The sequence below is a fragment of the Doryrhamphus excisus genome, linkage group LG12, assembly GCF_037039965.1.
Source record: "Doryrhamphus excisus strain RoL-2023G ecotype Guam linkage group LG12, RoL_Dexc_Guam_v1.1, whole genome shotgun sequence".
Classification (NCBI taxonomy): domain Eukaryota; kingdom Metazoa; phylum Chordata; class Actinopteri; order Syngnathiformes; family Syngnathidae; genus Doryrhamphus; species Doryrhamphus excisus.
This window is the reverse complement of record NC_136368.1, coordinates 9,479,250-9,500,246: the sequence shown is the minus strand read 5'-3', so window position 1 is coordinate 9,500,246 and position 20,997 is coordinate 9,479,250. Positions and strand designations below refer to the sequence as shown.

The 20,997-nt window shown below is 42.7% G+C and overlaps 1 protein-coding gene across 8 annotated transcripts in view; it reads right to left on the bottom strand.

Moving 5' to 3' along the window:
- tns1b (tensin 1b) overlaps positions 1 to 17,630 on the bottom strand; it is a 161,858-nt gene extending 144,228 nt beyond the window's left edge. For 5 of the 8 annotated variants that reach the window (XM_058083049.2, XM_058083048.2, XM_058083052.2 and 2 more), the window contains exon 1: positions 12,074 to 12,190. In XM_058083049.2, coding sequence (XP_057939032.2) covers positions 12,074 to 12,175 — 102 coding nt within the window. In that variant the 5' untranslated portion in view covers positions 12,176 to 12,190. Of the gene's footprint in view, positions 1 to 5,212; positions 5,498 to 12,073; positions 12,191 to 17,550 lie in introns of those variants that run through there. The other 3 variants (XM_078795181.1, XM_058083050.2, XM_058083054.2) reach the window with 2 other exon arrangements.
- Between the last annotated feature and the right edge of the window lie 3,367 nt (positions 17,631 to 20,997).

Genomic DNA, 20,997 nt, shown 5'->3' with positions numbered 1-20,997 from the left:
GCCTGTCCTCGGGCTACCATCCTCAGACAAATGGCCAGTCCGAGAGAGCGACCCTGGACCTGGAGGCCGCCATCCGCTGCGTATGCCACCAGCAGCCTGCCTCCTGGGCCATCAACTTACCCTGGATCGAGTATGCCCGCAACTCCCTGGTCAGCTCTGCCACAGGTCTCTCTCCATTCCATGGGGCATATGGTTACCAGCCCCCAGCCTTCCCTTCTCTGGAGGCTGAGTCAGCTGTCCCCTCGGTGTCTGCCCACCTGCGCCGCGCCCGCCTGGCTTGGCGCAACACCCGGATGGCCCTGGCTCGCACAGCGGAGCGCAACCAGCGCCTGGCCAACCGCCACCGTGTGGCAGCACCGGAGTACAAGCCGGGACAGAGGGTTTGGTTGTCCACACGGGACCTGCCCCTCCACACCAGTTCCAAGAAGCTCCAGCCTAGGTTCATTGGCCCTTACCCCGTGGAACGAGTCATCAGCCCCTCCTCGGTGTTGCTTAGCCTCCCGGACTCCCTTGGGATCCATCCCACGTTTCACGTCTCCCTCCTCAAACCCGTCAGAGTCAGCGACCTCAGCCCTCCAGAGGTGCCTCCTCCTCCTCCCAGGCTTATCGACGGCCACCCCGCATTCTCGGTCAAGGCCATTTTGGACGTGAGAAGAAGTGGCAGGGGTTTCCAGTACCTGGTCGACTGGGAGGGGTACTGCCCCGAGGACCGTTCGTGGGTCTCTCGGGCACTCATTCTTGACCCGGACTTGCTTTCGGACTTTTACCGTCGCTTCCCTGAGAAGCCAGGTAGGCCGCCGGGTGGCGCCCGTCCTTAGGGGGGGGTACTGTCATATTCTGGTGCCCTTGCTCTGTTCCCCAGTCTCCTCCCTGTTTTCTGTGTCTCCTCAGATCCTCGGTTCCTGGCTGGAGGCGGAGCTGCTGAACGCACCTGAAGCCAATTACCCCACTAGCTCTTAAGCAGACTGCAGACAGCTGGGCAACGCCGGATTATTGCACTACCAACGCTACGCTACCCATGCCGCTGCTCTTCCTTGTTATACCTGTTTGTTTCTGCGTTCAGCAGCGCTCGCCTTCAGCCAACGTTTTTCGTTGTGTTTTTTCCATGGTGCTCTCACCCGACACCATCGCCCTTAGTTTCTCCCCTTTGTGCCGAATAAAGTCGTCAAACGTACTTACCTGTCTCCAGTCTCCGTGTCCGGAACCAGACTCACCAGGGACGTACGTAACACATAGTATTCATTCCAACCAGTAACCGGCACATGCCTAATCTGGATTTTATCTTCAATAGTCACAACTGCAACTACATTCAAATCCCGTCTTTTACATGGCCTGGTTTACGACAAACCAGCACTTCCATAGACAAACCTTAAATGTCAGGAAAACAAGGCTCAAAACTTTGCATATTTGCATACATGCATTGTTTAGGTGTGATTAAATGTTTGTAAATTTAGCAAACAAATTCTGTACAATCAACTTCACTACAAGTTTATGTCCACGGAGATGTCAGTGCTTGAGATGCAAGAGAAGGCCCAACCCACACTGTTATTTCCAGGCTATTGTGAAAACTACATAACAAGATAAAAATGTAATTAATTCAGAAATCCCATCATACACTATGATCAAAATCTTATGCCCAGCAGAAAAATTGCAAGAATTAGTATTTTGCACCTGTTGAGTCTGAAGTAGTTCTAAGTAGAGCTTCAAAATGCTGAAAAAGAAATGGGACTCCTATAGAATAGCTGTGCATGATAACTTGCAAGGAAAGCTTTCTAGATCTTCCAGAATCTGTACCGATTTCAGTTGAATTTTCTTGGATTTCTGTTTTAATGTCTGTTTTAATGTATTCCACTCTCAGCCTGTGTCCGGGCACGCCCGCTCCGCTGTGATTGGTCCCACTCCCAAGCGCTCCCAAGAACTTCTGGACTACGACTGAACCTCACTTTCTTGGTATAGGAGAGCTACTTGGAAAGTGGTTTGGAGCTACTGGTAGCTCATGAGCTACTGGTTGGAAACCAATTGGAGACAGTTTATTCACGGGCACGCCCCATTCTTCCGGAGCTGGAAGATTTCATAGGCTGTCCATCAAGACACAAGACGATCATCTGCCCAAATGATGGTTGGTACTTCTGCAGATTGCAGTCCAATAACCATCAGACAGCATCTGCGAGAAAGGGTCTTTAAGACCAAAAAACATCTTCAAAAGCCTTCTCTCCTTCAACGCCACAAAATTACCCCAGTGTCCATACATTGAAAGGAAGAAAGAAAAAAAATTACCTTGATGGTCCTGATGGCTTCCAACATTCCTGGCAAGGCAAGACGATCCCACCTGACATGTTTCCACACAGTACAGTGGAGGGGGTACCATTATGATCTGGGGTGCTTTTTCCTTCAATGGAATAATGGCACTTCTGGTTGTGCAGGAGTGTCAAACAACAGCTGGCTATGTGGAGATGTTTCAGGGGGCAACTGAAGGCCCTGAAGGCCCTCTGCTAAGCACCTCCTTAATATCCAACGGTACCAAATGTAAATTCTTTAAATTTTTCAACTGATCTTGAAATTTAATCAGGAGTGTATAGCGCATAAGATAAACAGGAAGCAACGCAAAAGAAAATAAAAACAAACAATGCTATCAGAAAACAATTGGCTGGATACCTCGGTTTTTGGTTTTCATACAACCTCCTAAAAGTACCAGAAGAGAAGATAAAGTAATTAGCGTAGAATTAAAAGAAAATGTGTGTGTGTATATGTGTCAATTTGTGAGCAGTTAAGTGGACATAATTTAAGTCAATCAAGTTGGATCAAGGACTATACAATTGGTAAAAATTTAATCCAGTCCAAATCACAAACTCCCTGTAGCCAACGCCAAAAGACCATGGGAGGTTTAAGGCCAATGTGTTTAGTCAAGCATGTAGAAAGCTGGGGCTTTCTGGGAGAACACGAGGGGTGGGAGAGGACTTTACACAAAGCTCAACACCTCTCATAAATCAAACGGGAAAAGCTTGAACTTCCCCTTTTTGTTGTTCAAGATTTTTCAGGCAGGTCATCCAATGCAAACACATGAAAAGAGCAACACTGAGGCAAAACAGCACAGGTCTTGTTCAGGGTTCTAGGTGAGAGTGTGGAATTCATCACAGGAACAAATATTATACCAAATCCATTACAGTGAAAAACATAAAAATAACAACTACAGAAATGTCGTATTTCAAAGCGGCCACACATATGGTTAATTTCACTTAAGAGGACAATATTTTCAAATTATTCTACTTTCATGTTAAGACAACTGAAGTGACTATTTCTCAGAGCAATTCTTCTGAGTCCTGTCATAAAAATGACAGGATTATGTGCATGTCATAGAAACCACCAACCCCCAAAAGCTCTTTGAACTTATGGTATAGCCAAGGGTTAATATGTGCCTTTACACATTGCTGACACAGCATCTGAGGCACTTTTTTCATTTCCATCTGTCACATTTTATAGATGTGTTTGAGGATATTTTAGATAAATCTAGTAAAACCATTTTGGCACTAATCAATGAATCACAGCGTTGCCGGAGGAACACTTTTCTGAAGGGCTTCTTTCAAGGACTTTTGTACAAGACATCCTTCACCCTTGTCCGCATGTACTTAATTATCTAGCTATTTAGAGAGGATGAGATACAGGATTCAATCTTCCAAACAGCTTTTTTTTACCCCAAAGCAGTATTTTCTATATAATGTATACTGTACTATCAAACTGCACCGTGCTCCACCAAGCACTTTAGGGCTTTTTAGTGTGTACCAAATTATGTGATGATTTTCAAGTGAATCCACCTGATGAAGTCAAACTTTGGGGGATAAAAGCAATGCCAACGTGTGGCATCAGAGAAATAGTAGTACAGGTAACACAATCGGACTGCATGTTTTGCCACATTTTACCCAATTTTATTCAGTGGTTGCTCCATGGTTACACCTCGTTTGTTTACAACTTTCGATCTTTACTCCGATTCATACCAATTAGTATAAGTATCTGCATTTGGTCCTTGTGTACGACATGGTTGATGCAATGGATGAGTGGGTACAGCAGTATCTGTATCTGTATCAATTGACCAATCAAAATGATCTGTATTCGTATCTGTACTCAGAATGGGTGGGGCATAAAATATTGTCGGGCCAGATCCCCAAAGAATGATGGGACTCATATTGAACTCATTACGAATACATGAGCTCACTCTCTTATACAGTGCTTTGATGCAGTCAATCAGTGACCCCAAGCAATACCGGGAGGGATTTAAAGGGTCTTTTACAAACCCCACATTCCCCTCTCCTCTGAAAGAAGGTAATTAACCGATGAAGAGCTCTGTAAGATTATCCGGTTTCCTCGTCAAGAACTCCAGCTCCATCACTGGTGTGCAGTCATGTCCCAAAGGACCACTACAGAATGGGGAAGGATGGATCTCAATGGTCTATTCAACTACTCCCCTCTTTCATCCTTTATTCAGCTGAAGAAGAGGACAGCAGCATACACTGCTGTAGATTTTTAGACAGGAATGTTCTTTCATATCAGCAGAAATGAAGAAAAGCCCCTTTTAAATCAAAATTGCAAGTGACCATCGCAAACATTTACTTACACATTACACCTTCAAACCTTCAAACAACTTCACAGTGACTGCAGGAATCTGAGGCAGATTAAATAATACAAAAAACAACAATAGTTGTGTGTCTCAAGCACCTAGTGAAGGGATGCAAAGGGACGAAGGGAGTGGGAAAGGGTGAGGAAGAGATGAAATCCTGATCCAGTTTTGTGTCATTAGGCATCTGAACGGTACTGAACAATTGTAATGACTCAATTTCAATTTTCTCAAGTTTTCATACTCATTCATACTCATCCTCTGGTTCACCCGCTTAAGAACTCCCTAATTCAAAATAGTAATAGTGCCAAGACCCCCCTCAGCCTGAGACCTAACCCTACACCCAACCCCCGACCAGTGGACCACCCAATAGGTTGTGTGGTTTTCTTGATCTGATGAGATTCAGGCCAGTATCATTCATTAAGCAAGGCAGAAACATTTCTAATATCATCTTCAGAAACATTAATAAACACAACTCACATAAGTTACTCCAAGATCTAAAAACCTTCTGCCGTGTGTATATTGTCCATCCATGTCACAGGCATCCATACTGACACTTTCAATGATTCTGATCATTACATTGCAGTTAAGAAGTTCTCTCACCCAGAACATGCAGGATAGACAGACCCAAGTACGGGCAGGACCAGCCAAGGCGGTTGGCAAGCTGAGAGAGACTGATGGCATGGTGACGGACGGGAGGGATGCTGCAGCCGCTACACACCAGTAGGCTTCTTGCGGTCTAATCCAGCTTGAAGAAAACGTTGCCAACACTGCAAAGCCATTCCGATGGTGGATGCACACTCACTTTCTCTAACTTCGCTTTCTCGCAATGTCACTGAGTCGGTCCTCTAATTGGATCCTGACTGTCTCTCCTCTCTACTCACTCTGCCTCTCTTTCCCTCTGCTGGGGAAAGTTTCACAAAGCTTTTTTGGATCAAGGGTGGGTCAGACAGCCCCAACCTCTCCACATGGTGCAAAGGGGGTGGGGGTACTCTTATTATCCATTTCTCCTGACACTCCTCTTTCTATCTCATTACATCTCTCACTCTTTTTCTCCCCCCTCCCCGTTGCACTTATTTTAATTTAATTCATTCCTTGATCCCTAACCCCCTCCAGCGCATACTTTTCCCCCTCAGTATCCTTTCACCACCCTCCCCATCCGTTTTGTGCAATATTTGCACCTTCTATTATGGTTCTGTAGTATTATTTCCGACATTATCTGAACTCAAATGCTAGTTTTTCTTGATGTGAAGCCTTCAGATAACAATTCATTTATATTATGTCATGCATTGATTCATTCAGGGTGATCTGGAGTCATAGAGTAAGATGCTGGTGAGAGCTGGACTGGGAGCCACTCTGTGACAGGATACTTATTCTGTAGATCAGGAGTCTCAGACTCACCTGGGGGCAGCTGGAGGTAGAGTCTGGGTGAGGTTGTGCCGCATCAAGTATTGACTTTGGAATCAGGTTCCAACTGACTGTGTGCTGTCATAAGCCTGAGCTATGGTAGGCCATAAATAATATAAAAAGGAGTGGCTCAAGAGATGGTCAAAGTCAGCTTGCTGTTTCAACAAGCAGGAGACAAAAGAGAATTCGTAATGAGTATGTCAATACATCTGAAAGGATGTTGCTGATGATATAAAGTCAGTTGGAACACTGCTAATAGTGTTGAACACAGTGCTTTTGAGAAAAATACAGTCAGCAAGGTTGACACATTATTGTTATGTTTATTGCCATGTTTGCATGAATAACCAGCTTCACACAGCTCATATAAATGAAATTATTATAACATATATAAATAATTAAAGGGGACCTATGATGCTCATTTTTTAACCCTTTGTATTGAGTTGTGGACTCCTGTATAGCAGCTACACACAATAACTTGCAAAGAAAACTTTTTAGATTTTGCAGAATCTGCAACTATTCCAGTTGTACTCCTTTGATTTGTGCTTTCTGACAAAACGGTCGGTTTTAAATATATTCCACCCACTGCCCGCCTTCAGGCATGCATACTCCTCTGTGGTTGGTCACACACCCAAAGTGCTTCCTAACTATGAACCATAAAAGAAAATCTGCCCCCTGTGACATCACAATGGGGCAGTTTTACCACGCCTTTTGAGTGTTTTAAGCCATCCCAAACTTCTTACAGGGCTCACTTTCAAATGCGCAAACCTCATTATCTCAAACTTTGGCATCGTTTAACATGAGAATACAATATTCTAACTACAATAGAAGGTCACAAAAATGGAAAATTAATAGGTCCCCTTAAAGACCTATAGGTAATGTCGGACATGCTGTGCGTCCACGCGGCGCATTCACATCTGGTTTCTGAGCTCCACGGGAGCAACGGCGCCTCTGATAAAGTGTGTCTAACAATGAGCGCTCTTCCTCGGGCAGCCGAGGTTGCCACAAGTCCGGCTTCTCCTGAGCTCCACCACACCAGCGGTGCTACATTACCATTCCGAGTTCATACACGGTAAGTCAGGAGTCTGCAGCCAGTAGCTCATGAGCTCCCAGTAGCTCCTAAACAGGAAGCACTTTGGGCATGTGACCAATCACAGCAGAGTGGGGGTGCCTGGAAGCAGACCCTTTTGGTGGGAACCACAAATAAAAGGAAATTCAGCTGGGATAGGTGCAGATTCTGGAAAATCTAAAAAGTTTTCTGTGCAGGTTATTGTGTGTAGTTGCTCTATGGGAGACCACTACTCAGGGTCGAAAAATAAGCATAATAGATCCCCTTTTATCTCCGCCCATTTCCAGTTAAACAAAACCCACTTCTGGTTTATGCCCCACACATTGCGAGGAGCATTGCAGATACGGATACAGATCATTTATATGGGTGAACAGATACAGATACAGATAGTGGTGTACTCACTCATCCCGAGTAGAAACTAGTCCTGTTTTGGCTATTGCTGGCCCAGTTAAATAGGATATTTGTGGGCCACATATTATACTTATTAGGGATGAGCAAATACACCACTATCTGCACTAATACTTAACTTTCATGTCAAGGAGGGGGTAAAAAGCATTCATGTTGTAGGACTGGGGGTGGGGGACAAAACGAGAGCACCCAAAATTGTACACAACTGTGCCATACAGCATGAATGTGACAGGTAATCCACATGAAAACTAATTCAAATGTGAGATCATGACTACTGAATCAAACCATACTACTTGGTGAAAACAAGGCTTTCCTTTTAGTCTTGGCCTACTCACAGTAGACTATTTGTGGCATGTTGGACCTCCCTCTCCTGTTCGCCATTGGCCTGCACTTACATCTGACCATTTATTATAATCTGTACACTCTCTACTGTATGTGGGTACATTGAATGGCTGATGAGGTGTTTAGTAGGAGACCTACAGTCAAGCCATGAGAAGAACATGTGTGCACTATGTATGGAGTTTGCATGTTCTCCCCATGCTATCACATTCCAAAAACATGTTAGGTTAATTGGCGACTCCAAATTGTCCATAGGTATGAATTTGAGTGTGAATGGTTGTTCTATATGTGCCCTCTATGTGCCTTTGATTGGCTGGTCATCAGTCCAGGGTGTCAGAAGGGATAGGCTTCAGCATGCCCACGACTCTAGTGAGGATAAACGGCAGACAGATTCTGGGTTCCAAGGTCTGCAACAACCAAAGATTCTTTCACTGTCGAGTAACACTTTCTTCCTCAAGAACATAAACCCCGGCAATTTAAACAAATCTACTACATGTACACATAAACAACTACACCATGTCTCCCTTTCACGTACGCACGCACATCTTCAGATCTTTCTCCCACCCTGAAAAAATACACAAATGCAATCCACATGCAGAAACACACAGCCCCGCTCATCGAGCAGCAGAGGGGATTAATCCCCTGGCATTTCCCGCAGACCACCCTTAGAGAAGCAAAGTCATCAAGGAAGTCTGAAAACATTTAACCCAAAATGCTAAAATATGCAAATTAGCCTTACTCTTAATTCACTCCAAATCTCAATAGTTGTCTAAATGACACAATCTGTGTCACATTGGAGTATACCTGTACTAAAAACATGCTTATTTTTTGCAGTATTCAATCACAGCCATGGCATAGAAACATGCAAAAAGCTAACTGTGCAATGTTAACTTCATAAAAATCCCAAACCATTCATGTCAGTGATAATAATTGATGATTGGACATAAATATTTTTTGATTGCATTCATGTGGAGTCATTTGGCCCCTTAACTATAGCCTCTGTCCCTGATTTTATTGCCACTATACCTCAATAATATAACAATTACAACCATGGAATTACCATTTCACCTACAACTAACTAATATTTAAAATATAATACATACAACAGAAAATCCTCTGTAGGTTTGGTGTCATTTGCGTGTGGCTTTGCTTCCCACATCATACTCATCAAAAAAAAAAATGCACACATTAAATTAGTATAATGACAAATATATATACATATTATCTTGATTTAAAATCATGCAACAACCCAATAATTGAATCTGCTTAGTGTCACACATGTCACCAAAGTGTCGCAGTTAATAAGATAGTCAAGTACAACTGCTCTCACTAGTGGTCACACCATGTAGACAAAATCTGCAGGCCTGTGTTTGTGCATGGGGATGGAAAGTATTAAAATGGAAGGGTGTGTTTATTTTCAAAAGGCTAATCAGATCACTTATAGGATTTGTTTTACAACCTTTGACATTCTCTCATTCTCTCAACCTTCACTAGAAGGTTAACAGTGACACAGTAGAGTAGATTATTCAAGGTCAACAGGTGACAAAGCTGGATTCCAAATTTTTAAAGATGTACATAAAAGTGCATAGAAAGTGGAGTAGAACACACAAACACTGCAAAAGGGCGTGCTGCTATTTTGGCTGATGTCCATCGAGCTGCTAGGAAAGGGGGAGTCACCGTGTTGACATACAGAGGAAGAACACACTTTAGCAGGCCCCTCAACACACACACGTGCAATCACCCATGCCCACCCCCACAACTCCCATCTGTTGAAAACAATTGACACCCGGCCCTCCCTTTGCATAACACTCACATGTAAGACCACATTTTCCTCTGTTCTCTATCCTGAGAGGAGGAACCATCCGCTCATCATGATCCACATGGACACATGGAAAAAATAACAGTAACAAAACAACAGTAATACTCAGATTTGCACCCTTTTAGATTGTCAGGCATCATGAATGCTGCCGATCACTAAACTTTTTCCATTTATTTAGTATGTCCAAGGGTGTTGAGGACACGGGAGGACTGCCCATTATCAGCTGTCCTTTGTTGTGTGTGTGATGAAGAGGCATCCTACAGCGAAGTCGCAGACATCTTGTTTACATATGTGTTCCACAGCAGACAAGGAGGCATGCATGCAAAAGTATTATTCTTTGGAACACATATTGTTTTGAGAAACCAAACTCTTTACTTAAGTAAACCCAATAACTAATCCTAGTGGATGGACTACACTGCTGATGTGGATGTCATACAACTTTATGTCAAAACAAACCCAAGAAAATACAGCTGGAATAGGTGCAGATTCTGCAAAATTGAAAATGTTTTCTGTGTGGGTTATTGTGTGTAGTTGCTCTCTAGGACTCCACAACTCAATACAAAAAAATGTGCATAATAGGCCCCCTTTAAGGTAAAAATAATTTAATGTAATAATCATTCAGCTTCCAATATGCTGAGTTGCATGTTCATCTATCAACTTCAGATGTACATTTAGTACACTTCAGCTGTTTTTTTTGGCCAGTGCATTTCTTCCTCAATTCATTTAAGTAATTACATTGTCAGCGTTTGTTTCGCATTTACAAGATTAATAGTCCTATTCAGCAAATCAACCATCAGGCAACGTGCCCGGGCCAGCTGTGAATATGCTACTCTATTTGTGTGCTTGTTTTCCTAACATTGTGAGGACATGCCTCCATAAAATGAATGGTAAATCATGGTAACTTTGCAGAATGAATGCATGCACTCATAAAAAGGCCTAAAAATGCTTACTGCTGTAAAACATGGGTGTAAACCATATGTAGCACATATTAATATACAGCACCTCATCTTCACGATAGAAAATCTTGAGTGAATTGACTTATGACAGCTCCCTCTGCCATATTCATTGCTGCAGCAGTCTTCGACATCAATGGAGAAGACCGCAGCAATGGTAACAGGCTCTGGGCATTTCCTTGCGGCCAGCACAAGCATCTTCATGGGCTTTCCAGGCTCTGCCGTGGCGATGCAGGCGTATCAGGTGGTTGGTGGGAGTTTTTGAGGAGCCTAAGCTAGCTAGCTCACTAAGTGTCTGACGCAATGGGGAGGTCCCATACAATTGACACATGTTTGTTGACAAGGAGCACTTGATTTACTCACCAGCACAAATGGGTAATCTTGCTGGTAATATATCATGCATTTCTTACAGTGGTGTGAAAAAGTGTTTCATGATTTCCCTTTTTTTGACATGTTTGTCACGTTTCACATCATCAACAAATAACGTCAAATTAGTCAATGGCAACACAACTGAAAACACACTGCATTTTTTAAACAAAACTATTTATTATTATGGGAGAAAAAATACTATATGGCCCTATCTGAAACAGTGGTTGGCCCCCAGTCTGAAAAAAAATTAGAAAAGAATTGAAATCAGTCAGCCTGGGAATGGTTATGAACCACTGTGAGAGACATTACCTACAAATGGCGAAAACATGAAACAGTCGTGAACCTTCTCTGCATTTCATAGAAAGACCATCATAGCAACAGTAAAATATGGCGGTGGTAGTGTGATGGTCTGACGCTCTTTTGCTGCCTCAAGACCTGGAAGACTAAAACCATGTCCTCACCTGAATCCTATTGGGATGCTGTGGCATGACCTTAAAAAGGCGTTGCATACTGGAAAACCCTCCAATGTGGCTGGTTTACAACAATTCTGCAAAGCTGAGTGAGACAAAATTCCTCCACAGCACTGTAAAAGACTCATTGCAAGTTATCACAAACGCTCGATTGCAATTGTTGCTGCTAAGTGTGGCCCAACCACTTATTAGGTTTAGGGGGCAATCACTTTTATAGTACAAACTTTCATTTAAAACATGCATTTTGTGTTCAGTTGTGTTGTCATTGATTAATGTTTACATTTGTTTTGTTTCAATCAAAATTTGTGTGACAAACACTTGCAAACACTATCACACGACTGGCTTGATAATTATTTGTCCAACGTTGAACAAATGTTTCTTCGGCTTCTGGGAAAGACACATTTCAGAACCCCTAAACTGATAAAATGCAAGAGTGTATACAATTTTTACAGTTTTGAAAAATGGCCAAATGTCCACTTGGAAGGGAGCTTCAAACTTAACGTCACACTGCAAAAACATGCCCATTTTTGGTCATATTTGAAAGTCATGATTGAATACCATAAGTTGCTGCCAATTCCCCCAGTAACTCACAATGAATTCATCATACATTTTTGTATCCACAGAACACAATACCTTGCCTGGGGTTTTCCTGTGTTTCCAAAATGGGAAGATGCTGTAGAAGAATAATCTTGCCCAGGTGAAGACTGTGTTGAGACACCAGACTAATCTGCCCATCCTCTCAAAAATCCTCTCCTGTACGGAATCACTGCAGCTCTTCTTTACACCTTCCTCTCTTCCTGCTTTCGCCTGCCCTTCAAAACCGAGGACCAGACCAGAGAAGTCACAGAGACAATCCCAGCCTTGTTGTTGATCTAATCAAATAAGTGGTGCATGCATGGCTCTTTGGTCTCAGTGCCTACGCAGCTTCCAAAAAAGTGTGTTGGAGGTCATTCCTTCAGACATCCTTTCCTCTTGCCAAGCATCCTCACAGCATCAATGCACCCTCTCCTCTTGTTGGAAGATGCAGGTCTTTCATTTGCAGCATTAGGAAAAAAAAAACGACAAAAGTGGGAGGCGGCAGGGCGAGTCAGGCAAGATGGGAGGAACTTAAAGTGATGAAAAAAGGAGGAGGGTTTTCAAGCTAATGACTCCTGTTGCAACGAGCCAGAAAGCAACAAGGGTTCACTGACATTTAATTCATTATGTGAACTCGAGAATGAGATTCAGCAATCATTTCAACAACATTTTTTAATGTTGGCATGTTGGACCTGTTGGCATGTTTAATGTTTAGTTCCCAAAACCTGATCGGAAGTATCAGTGCACGTACATCAGATCGCTTTGCATGTAGTGGATTAGCGAGAGACAGTCAGTGATAGAGCACAGTGAGTAGTTCCTTCATTCATTTTCTACCGCTTATCCTCACGAGGGTCGCAAGGGGTGCTGGAGCCTATCCCTGCTGCCTTCAGGCAAGAGGCAGGGTACACCCTGGACTGGTCGCCAGCCAATCACAGGGCACATATTGACAAACAACCATTCACACTCACATTCATACCTATGGACAATTCGGAGTCGCCAATTAACCTAACTTGTTTTTGGTACCCGGAGAAAACCCACGCATGCACGGGGAGAACATGTAAACTCCACACAGAGATGCCCAAGGGTGGAATCAAACTCGGGTCTTCTAGCTATGTGGCCTGCATGCTAATCACTCGCCTCATATTAGTAGTTATTGCATGTTAATATGACTCGAAATCTGCTTATGCTACCTCAAAATGAAGACACAAATACATATAACTCCATAGACACACGCCACAGGCCAAGTATTATATCACCAGTCATACAATTCCATCCGAACAAAGTGAATATGATTAATGTTACAAGTAATATCCTGCCCCTCCCACTATTGATCCGTTGCACCCAGTGCTCAAGCTGAAAGCTTAGCAAATGTGAGAGCATGGCAGAAATCCATTGAGGATCAAATCAAAATTCATTTCATTAGCAGCACAAAGAAGCTTCATTTTGCATCCAGTCAGCAGATGGGAGCTTCTTTTCCCTCTCACACCAGTTTTTAGTTTGGTTCTTTTAATATGAACCAATTATCAGACCGATTCTGAAAGCTCTCCATTGGCTCCCAGTCTCATTCCGTGTGAATTTTAAAATCCTGGTGCTCACTTTTAGAGCCTTGCACGGCCAGGCCCCTGTCTACATACGAGACTTGTTGCGTCCCTATACCCCCTCTCGGAGGCTGAGATCGTCAGATCAAAATTTACTCATGGTCCCTCGTAGTCGTTTTAGGACCCGAGGAGACCTATCTTTTCAGGTTGTTGCGCCGAGGCTCTGGAATGACCTTCCACCCTCCCTGCGTTCGCTTGACTCTGTCGATGCATTTAAGAGTAACCTTAAAACTCACTTGTTTTTGCAGGCATACCCAGCTCAGTAGATTTAGGGTATTATGACCATCATATATTTATTTAGTCTATTTTATTGTATACTGTTTTTATGTACTGTTTTATGTCTATTTTTATTGTACATTGTTTTATTGTTTTATTGTATTTTTTATGTGTATTTTAACCCTGTGTTTTGCCTTTTGTGAAGCACTTTGTGACTTTTGTCTGAGAAAGGTGCTATATAAATAAAACTTACTTACTTACTTACTTACTTATGTATATGAACCAGTGATGTCGGCCACTGCAAACTGTTTTAATCTTCAGCGAACTGCAATACTCAAGGAAGATGTAGTCACTGATGCATCCAATTGTAATGTAAGAGATACAGTACATCCTTATTTTGTTTGTGTGGCGAGCTAATGGAGGGGTACAAAGGTGAAGTTGTCCGACAACGCCACCTGGGGAATTACACCCCAAGAAATATAGTACACTCAAGGTCACACAAGTTCATCACACCAATATACAGAGGACGAGAGACGGACTTCCAAAAGTATTAATACATTTATTCGACCCGAGCCACAGTTGCGGCCTGCTGATCCCAGGTTGGGACCGCTACAGTATACTTGCTGAACACATCAGTCATTACCAGGACGTTCTCCAGCCCATTCCTGGAGGGTTCCAACAATGTAAAACCAATGGCGACAATCTCGTTGGGACGAGATGCCAGCAAATGACCAATGAAACTGCGCGGCGCAGACCCTGAATCTTTGGCAACCTGGCAACGTTCACAAGCCTGAACCCACCGCTTGATCACATCCCAGGCCAGTAACAGCGCTGCCGCACCAATTCTGTGGTGTGCTCGATACCCTGGTGTCCATGATCTTGGTGCAACTGGGTCAGAGTCTCCTTTTCAAGGGCAGCAGGCAAGACAAGCTGGAGGTACTCCTCTCCCCCATCCGAACGGAAAGTCCAGCGGTACAACACACCCTCCTGCTCGACCAAGCGGTCCCACTGCTTCAAAAGTGTCAGCGCAGAAGTTGGAAGTTGCTGCCTTTCCTCAAAAGTAGGCTTTGCCTGCCTCCTCCAGAAGGGCAAGAAATTATCATGCAAAAGGGGATCAGCCTCCTGCAAGGAACGGAGATCCAAGGGAGAATGGCCCTGGAAGACAGACATCAATGACTGGACTACAGGCACCACTGGGGCTGAACCTGACACTTACTGGGAAAGCAGTGGGACTAAAGTGCCAGGTAACGCATGTTCAGCCAGACTGGATTCTGACAGATACTGCCGGGATAGAGCATCGGCGTTCTTATTGCTGCACCCGGAGCGGTACCGGATCTCAAAATCAAAGGCAGCTAATTGGGATGCCCACCACTGCTCTGTGGCCCCCAACTTAGCTGAGTTAAGGTAGCTCAACGGGTTGTTGTCTGTAAAGACTACGCACTTGTGCCCCAACAGGTACTCACGAAACTTCTCTCCCATCGCCCACTTAAGTGCCAGAAACTCCAACTTCATGGAACTGTAATTTTCCATATTGCGCTCCGTGGGTCGGAGACCTCGACTGGCATATGCCCCTCTCATTCCCATCTAATGGCCTCTCCGCATAGATCAAGCAGAGAAGCAGTCGGGTGACGGCGAACCAACTGCTTCAACTCCCTGCGAAGGGCACCATCGAGCACATGCTCCACAAACTGATCGCGAAGAAGAATTTCTGCATGAGGCAGGCCACCAGGGGCTGACTCCTTGACATGCCCCATAAGGGCCATCAGAGCCAAAGAAAACTCTAATAATGTCTCACCATCTTGCTGCTTCCTAGAGAAAAAGGCTTGCTGAAGGGTCACATATGACTGAACACAGCCATATAGTTCAGTTAAGATGGCCAAAACCTTGGCTGGGTCCTCTCTCTCCACACGGGGACGCTACTTAATCTCCTCTCTGGCCTCCCCTTCCAGATAGTCAAAGATGAAGAAGGCTTGATCACAAACTGACAGGTGGCGGGCACGCATACATGCCTGTAGCTCCTCTTTCCACTCAACTATACCTACACCAGTCCTACCATTAAATGTGGGACACCTGCAATCTCTTGGTATAACAATCAGTGACTGTGGCACTGGAGCCTGCCGCTAGAGGATGATCACCTGAAGTGATAGCCGAGGGGTCAGCTCTGCTTGAACTGGCCTGGGAAGCATCCCTCGCTCGAGAAAGCTGCTCATTACCTGCCTTAAGCTGCGCCACCAACTCTCTGAGCTGCTGCAGTTCTTCCTCCATAGCAGGGCACAAGCCCACAACCTGCAAAATAATGGTCTGCGGTTACCAACCGGCAAGGGTGCTGCCACTCCGTCCCTGCCGCTACCTCCACAAAATGTAACACCAAAGAAAAACTGAAACACAACTGAACAAAAAGAAACTACAAAGAAAACAAAAATGGAAGTCACGTCTCTGTCCTCTAACAGTGTATCCTGCCGACAACGCCAACTTGTGGCGAGCTAATGGAGGGATACAAAGGGGAAGTTGTCCGACAACGCCACCTGGGGAATTACACCCCAAGAAATATAGTACACTCAAGGTCACACAAGTTCATCACACCAATATACAGAGGACAAGAGACGGACTTCCAAAAGTATTAATACATTTATTCGTTTAAAATTACTACGTTAAAAATATACACAAAGATCAAGACAGCCTGAGTGCCAAATAAGGTGAAAGCGCAACAGCGCTCAACTTGCCACATTCGCACAATTAGATAGGATGTCTAATTGGTTAAGCTGAGCCGAGCGCAAGAATAAACGTGCCTCTAGAGTTCTTTCACTCTAAACCTGAACGTCAGCGTGTTTACATTAACAAGAGGTAAAAGGCAACACGTTGTAAACACACTGAGTCCTGTGTGCCTCAACTCTGAGTCCCACGCACACACAGTCACACTAGCATGCTCTGCTAAACCGAGCTCTCTCCAGCCAGCTTACATTCATTCTCCGTAAGAAGAATTTTTCTGCCAACTTCCGCAGGTGTTTCAGGCTCCTGTATCAACATTATTTAATTCGGGAGGGGGCTTCGTGTTAGTGTAATGACATCCCACTATGATTTAGCAGTCCGTCAGGGAAATACTTCCCCACACAAATGTTCCTTCTCCTCATCATGACAACATTTCTGAGAGATTCCGCGATTAACAGTACACACCATTTTTATTGGCCAGTTCCGCAATTCTGTCCATACGGGCCGAATCAATATGGTCATCAACATATCAGAAAAGGGGCAAAAATGTCCATCATTTTTTTCCCAAAGTCAAAGCTGATGTGTGTGAATATCGTGCAGACAATAGGTCTGCTTAATGTATGACTAAGGACATTTGAGAGGCTGATAGAGGATATTTACATTATTTAATCAAAAAACAATCAAAATAGTTGTCAATTAATTTGATAATCGAGTAATCATCAGCTCTATTATCCTGTATTTTATAATTGCCCATCAAAAGACGATCTCGACTTGTCTATCTATGTTAATACACAAACAAAAACATCACGATGAACAAATAATCATTATAATACTGCATCACCGCTGCTTCAAACTGATTTCTTATCAACTCAATCCCACCTGTAATTTGTCTTTAAATTCCTTTCATGCCAGGTCACTAAAGTATCGGACAACAAAGATGGTGTGAAAGATTATACAGGAGAGGGAATATTTGGAGCAAAACCCTGACCAGCTGAAAATGACAACACTCACCAGCAAGAAAGACATTGTAAATCCTCTTTTTTTGCTGATCCAAAACGGTTCTTGGTCGCCAAAATGATATACTCGTCTCTGAGACTACGAGAGCCCTGTAGTCTGGCCCTTATCCTGACGTACTTCCTGAGCAGCATTGTTAGCCAGGGGAGAGGAAACACAACATGGAAAGCCGCTGTCAGGATTTTAGAACACAGAAAGCACCAATACCAGGAGATGGTGTTCTCTCTTGGTACACAGGTTTTTTTTTTTCTTTTTTGGCCAGTACTACTTTAGTCAAGGTCAGTGCTTAAGTAGAGAACAGGCTGTATTTTCACTTCTTTCAACTTGGATTCAGCCCACTATGAGTATGAACATTTTATCCTTATTTAAGATGAACATTTTTTTACATTTATATTTTCAACTTAAGGCTATTTGCTTAATATAATGTCTTTACTCTTGTAATATTTCATCTTTATTCTTGCAAAATTACTGCAGTTTTTGTCATTTTGCTGTTTTCTTTTGTTTTCATGTTTAATCGTAATTTTAGAATATGAAAACAGCCAATTGAAAAAACAGTGGCAGGCCGTAAACTGCCCCAAGCTGCATTTTGGACACTCCTGGTCTAGATTAGGTCATTTGTGTCAAATACTACACAAAGTCCTTCCCAAATCTGCAATTCTGAATTTAAAAAACATGACTCCAAATTGTCTGTAGGTATGAATGGGAGTGTGAATGGTTGTGTGTCTATATGTGCCCTGTGATTGGCTGGAGACAGCTGGGATAGGCTCCAGCATGCTTGCGACCCTAGTGAGGATAAGCAGTATAGAAAATGGATGAATGGATGAATATTCATTCAACCATTAATCAAACCATTAATATTTATTACTGACCTACTTATGGGCAGCGGCACGTTCTAAAAATAGAATTTAACAAGAAATAACAGGTTGCGGAAAAAGTTAACTATAAGAAAAAAAAGTTGAAATAGTTGAAAAATTTTAAAAGAAATTATAACAGTAGAAATTTGACAAAACCAAAGTGAAAATATCAAGAGAAAAATTCTATTCTAACAAGAAGAAAATTTACAAACAAATTAAAATATAGCTGTAATGTTTAGAAAATTAAAAATAATGTCAAACTATTCTGAAAAAAAATACTTAAGAAGAAAGTTGAAATACGTATATGATTAAAAAAACAACAGCAAAAAATTGAAAAAAAGAGCTGAAGCTGAAAAAAGACTGAAGTGCCTATGACTAAGAATTTTTTCACAGATTTCACAGGCACAAGATGCAGTTTTTAAATAAAAAAAAGTACATACAACTTCTTAGTATATGTTGCATTCCTTTTATTTATGCTTTTGTTTTTCAGTATGTCTTCCTGGGTGGAAAGTTTGGACACCCCTGGACAACATCAACAAGCATGTGACAAAACGCTGACGTCACTTGGAGCCATGTAATTTCAAATGTAATTTGAAAACTTGTGATGAAACAATGAACAATGAAACTTGGAAACTTGAAACTTCTGAAACAAAAAACATACTATTGTAGTGTCTGGAATGTACAGATTTGATTGGTTTAGGAGTGTAATATAGTTTGGCTTATCTTACATGCAATTGGTCAGTGGATGTCCTGATTCTATAAAAACAGTACCGTAAAGTTTAAGCATAATAAAAGTGTCAAAACTTAAAAGACTACAAATAATTCCTTGACTATAGATCCATGACCATACAGGACATAGACTTCATTCCATAATGCTTGCCAAAGCCTCCTTCCATTCATCATGGTGCTTGCTGTGTGCTTTGGTTTTAACATGGAAGGGGTTACATTATATTCCATTGTTATTGCTCATTTAAGTGCTAAGCCATGAGGGAGGCCTCTGTGATCACTGTTGCCAACAAGAGTGTCTGAAATGTGTGTACTATGCGAGTGGCACTCCCCAGCATGTGTGATAAGACCAGGGCAGGAGCTGAAATTGGAAGCCTAAGACACATTGTTAGGCTAAGACGGAAAGAACAACTAAAAGCACTGTCTGCCCCCTGCTGGTCATCAACCTAGTCCAAGAATGAAGTAATCATTGTCAATGGTGAAAAGCCATCACAATATTTCTGTTGTTGTATCATACAATAGGGAATATGAGGAGAATATTACTAGAACAATTTCTGCCATGACAGTTGCTACAACAGGGATGCTGACAGGGCAAACATTCCAAGTGTGAATATATGGGGCCAGTGTGACAGGTGGTAGACCATGATAGCATTCAAACTTATTTTACTGGACAGTTGATCAAATGTGGAACGGAATATGCAAAGACACATACTGTATACTGTACATTTGTGCTTACTGTATTGTTATGTACTACCAGTGTTTAAACCTATAAATAAGTTTGCCACTGCATCTAGTACCTGAGTCAGTGTGAGCGGCGCTTTGTGGCAAGCCAGACTGGATCAGGATCAGACCCGCAACTGATTCAGTGTGATCCCGGGGTTACTACTTACTAATTACCATTACTAATAAATACATGTGTATTTATTTATATAGTTATATATATTATTATATAGTTATATATATTATAGTTATATATATTATATATATTATATTATATAGTTATATAAGGTTTGTAGCTTTTTATACAAGACATATCATTGTATATCGTCATGTTGTGATACATCCCAAAAATATAGTGATATATGCTAAGGTCCATTTCGCCCAAAACTAATACAAAAGTTCCAGGGCTTTCAGCAGTTTAGGCATAGAGAGAGAAGAATGCGACAACTGAAAGCAAGATGGTCTGAAGACGACTGTGACTCAAGAGAGAAGAGCCATGTAGTCAACCACTTGGACTCCTGGTCACAAGCCAGCATCTCATCAGGCTCTGATCTGCTCTGGACACTTGAATGAACATATTGTCACGGTCGATCTCGAGGGCTTTAAGGTTCGACCCCAGGATGCAGAGAGCAGGACCAAATGCAGGTAAATAATATTTATTCTGTGCAATAACAGCAGCAGAAGAATAAAGCAACTCAGGATTTGACTGACAAACGATAATGATCCCACACCGGGAGAAGCACACACCTGAACTAAATACACAAAGAAATTAGGGACAGGTGTGGGTGACTATGGCAACGCAGGCAGTCGAGGCAAAACAGGAAGTCCAATAAAAAATAAGAATGTCCAAAACGGAAACCAAAGCCCAGACAGGGAACACAAACAAACTGAGGGCGTGACACATACATGATGTTGAATGACCCGAAAGACCAAATTATTCTAGGAACATTACTAAAAATGTGACCAAATCAGCAGATGTTTTATTGGCGTTTGGCCGACAGGAAGCTCAAAGTGCATGTGTTTACCTTCAGAAAGAGTCTACACAATTTTGATTTTCAGGGAAGGTATGCAAGAAGGAAAACCCCTCTGTTAAAAAAGCCATCAGGGCAAGACGTTTGCCACAGAACATCCAGAAAAAGACCAA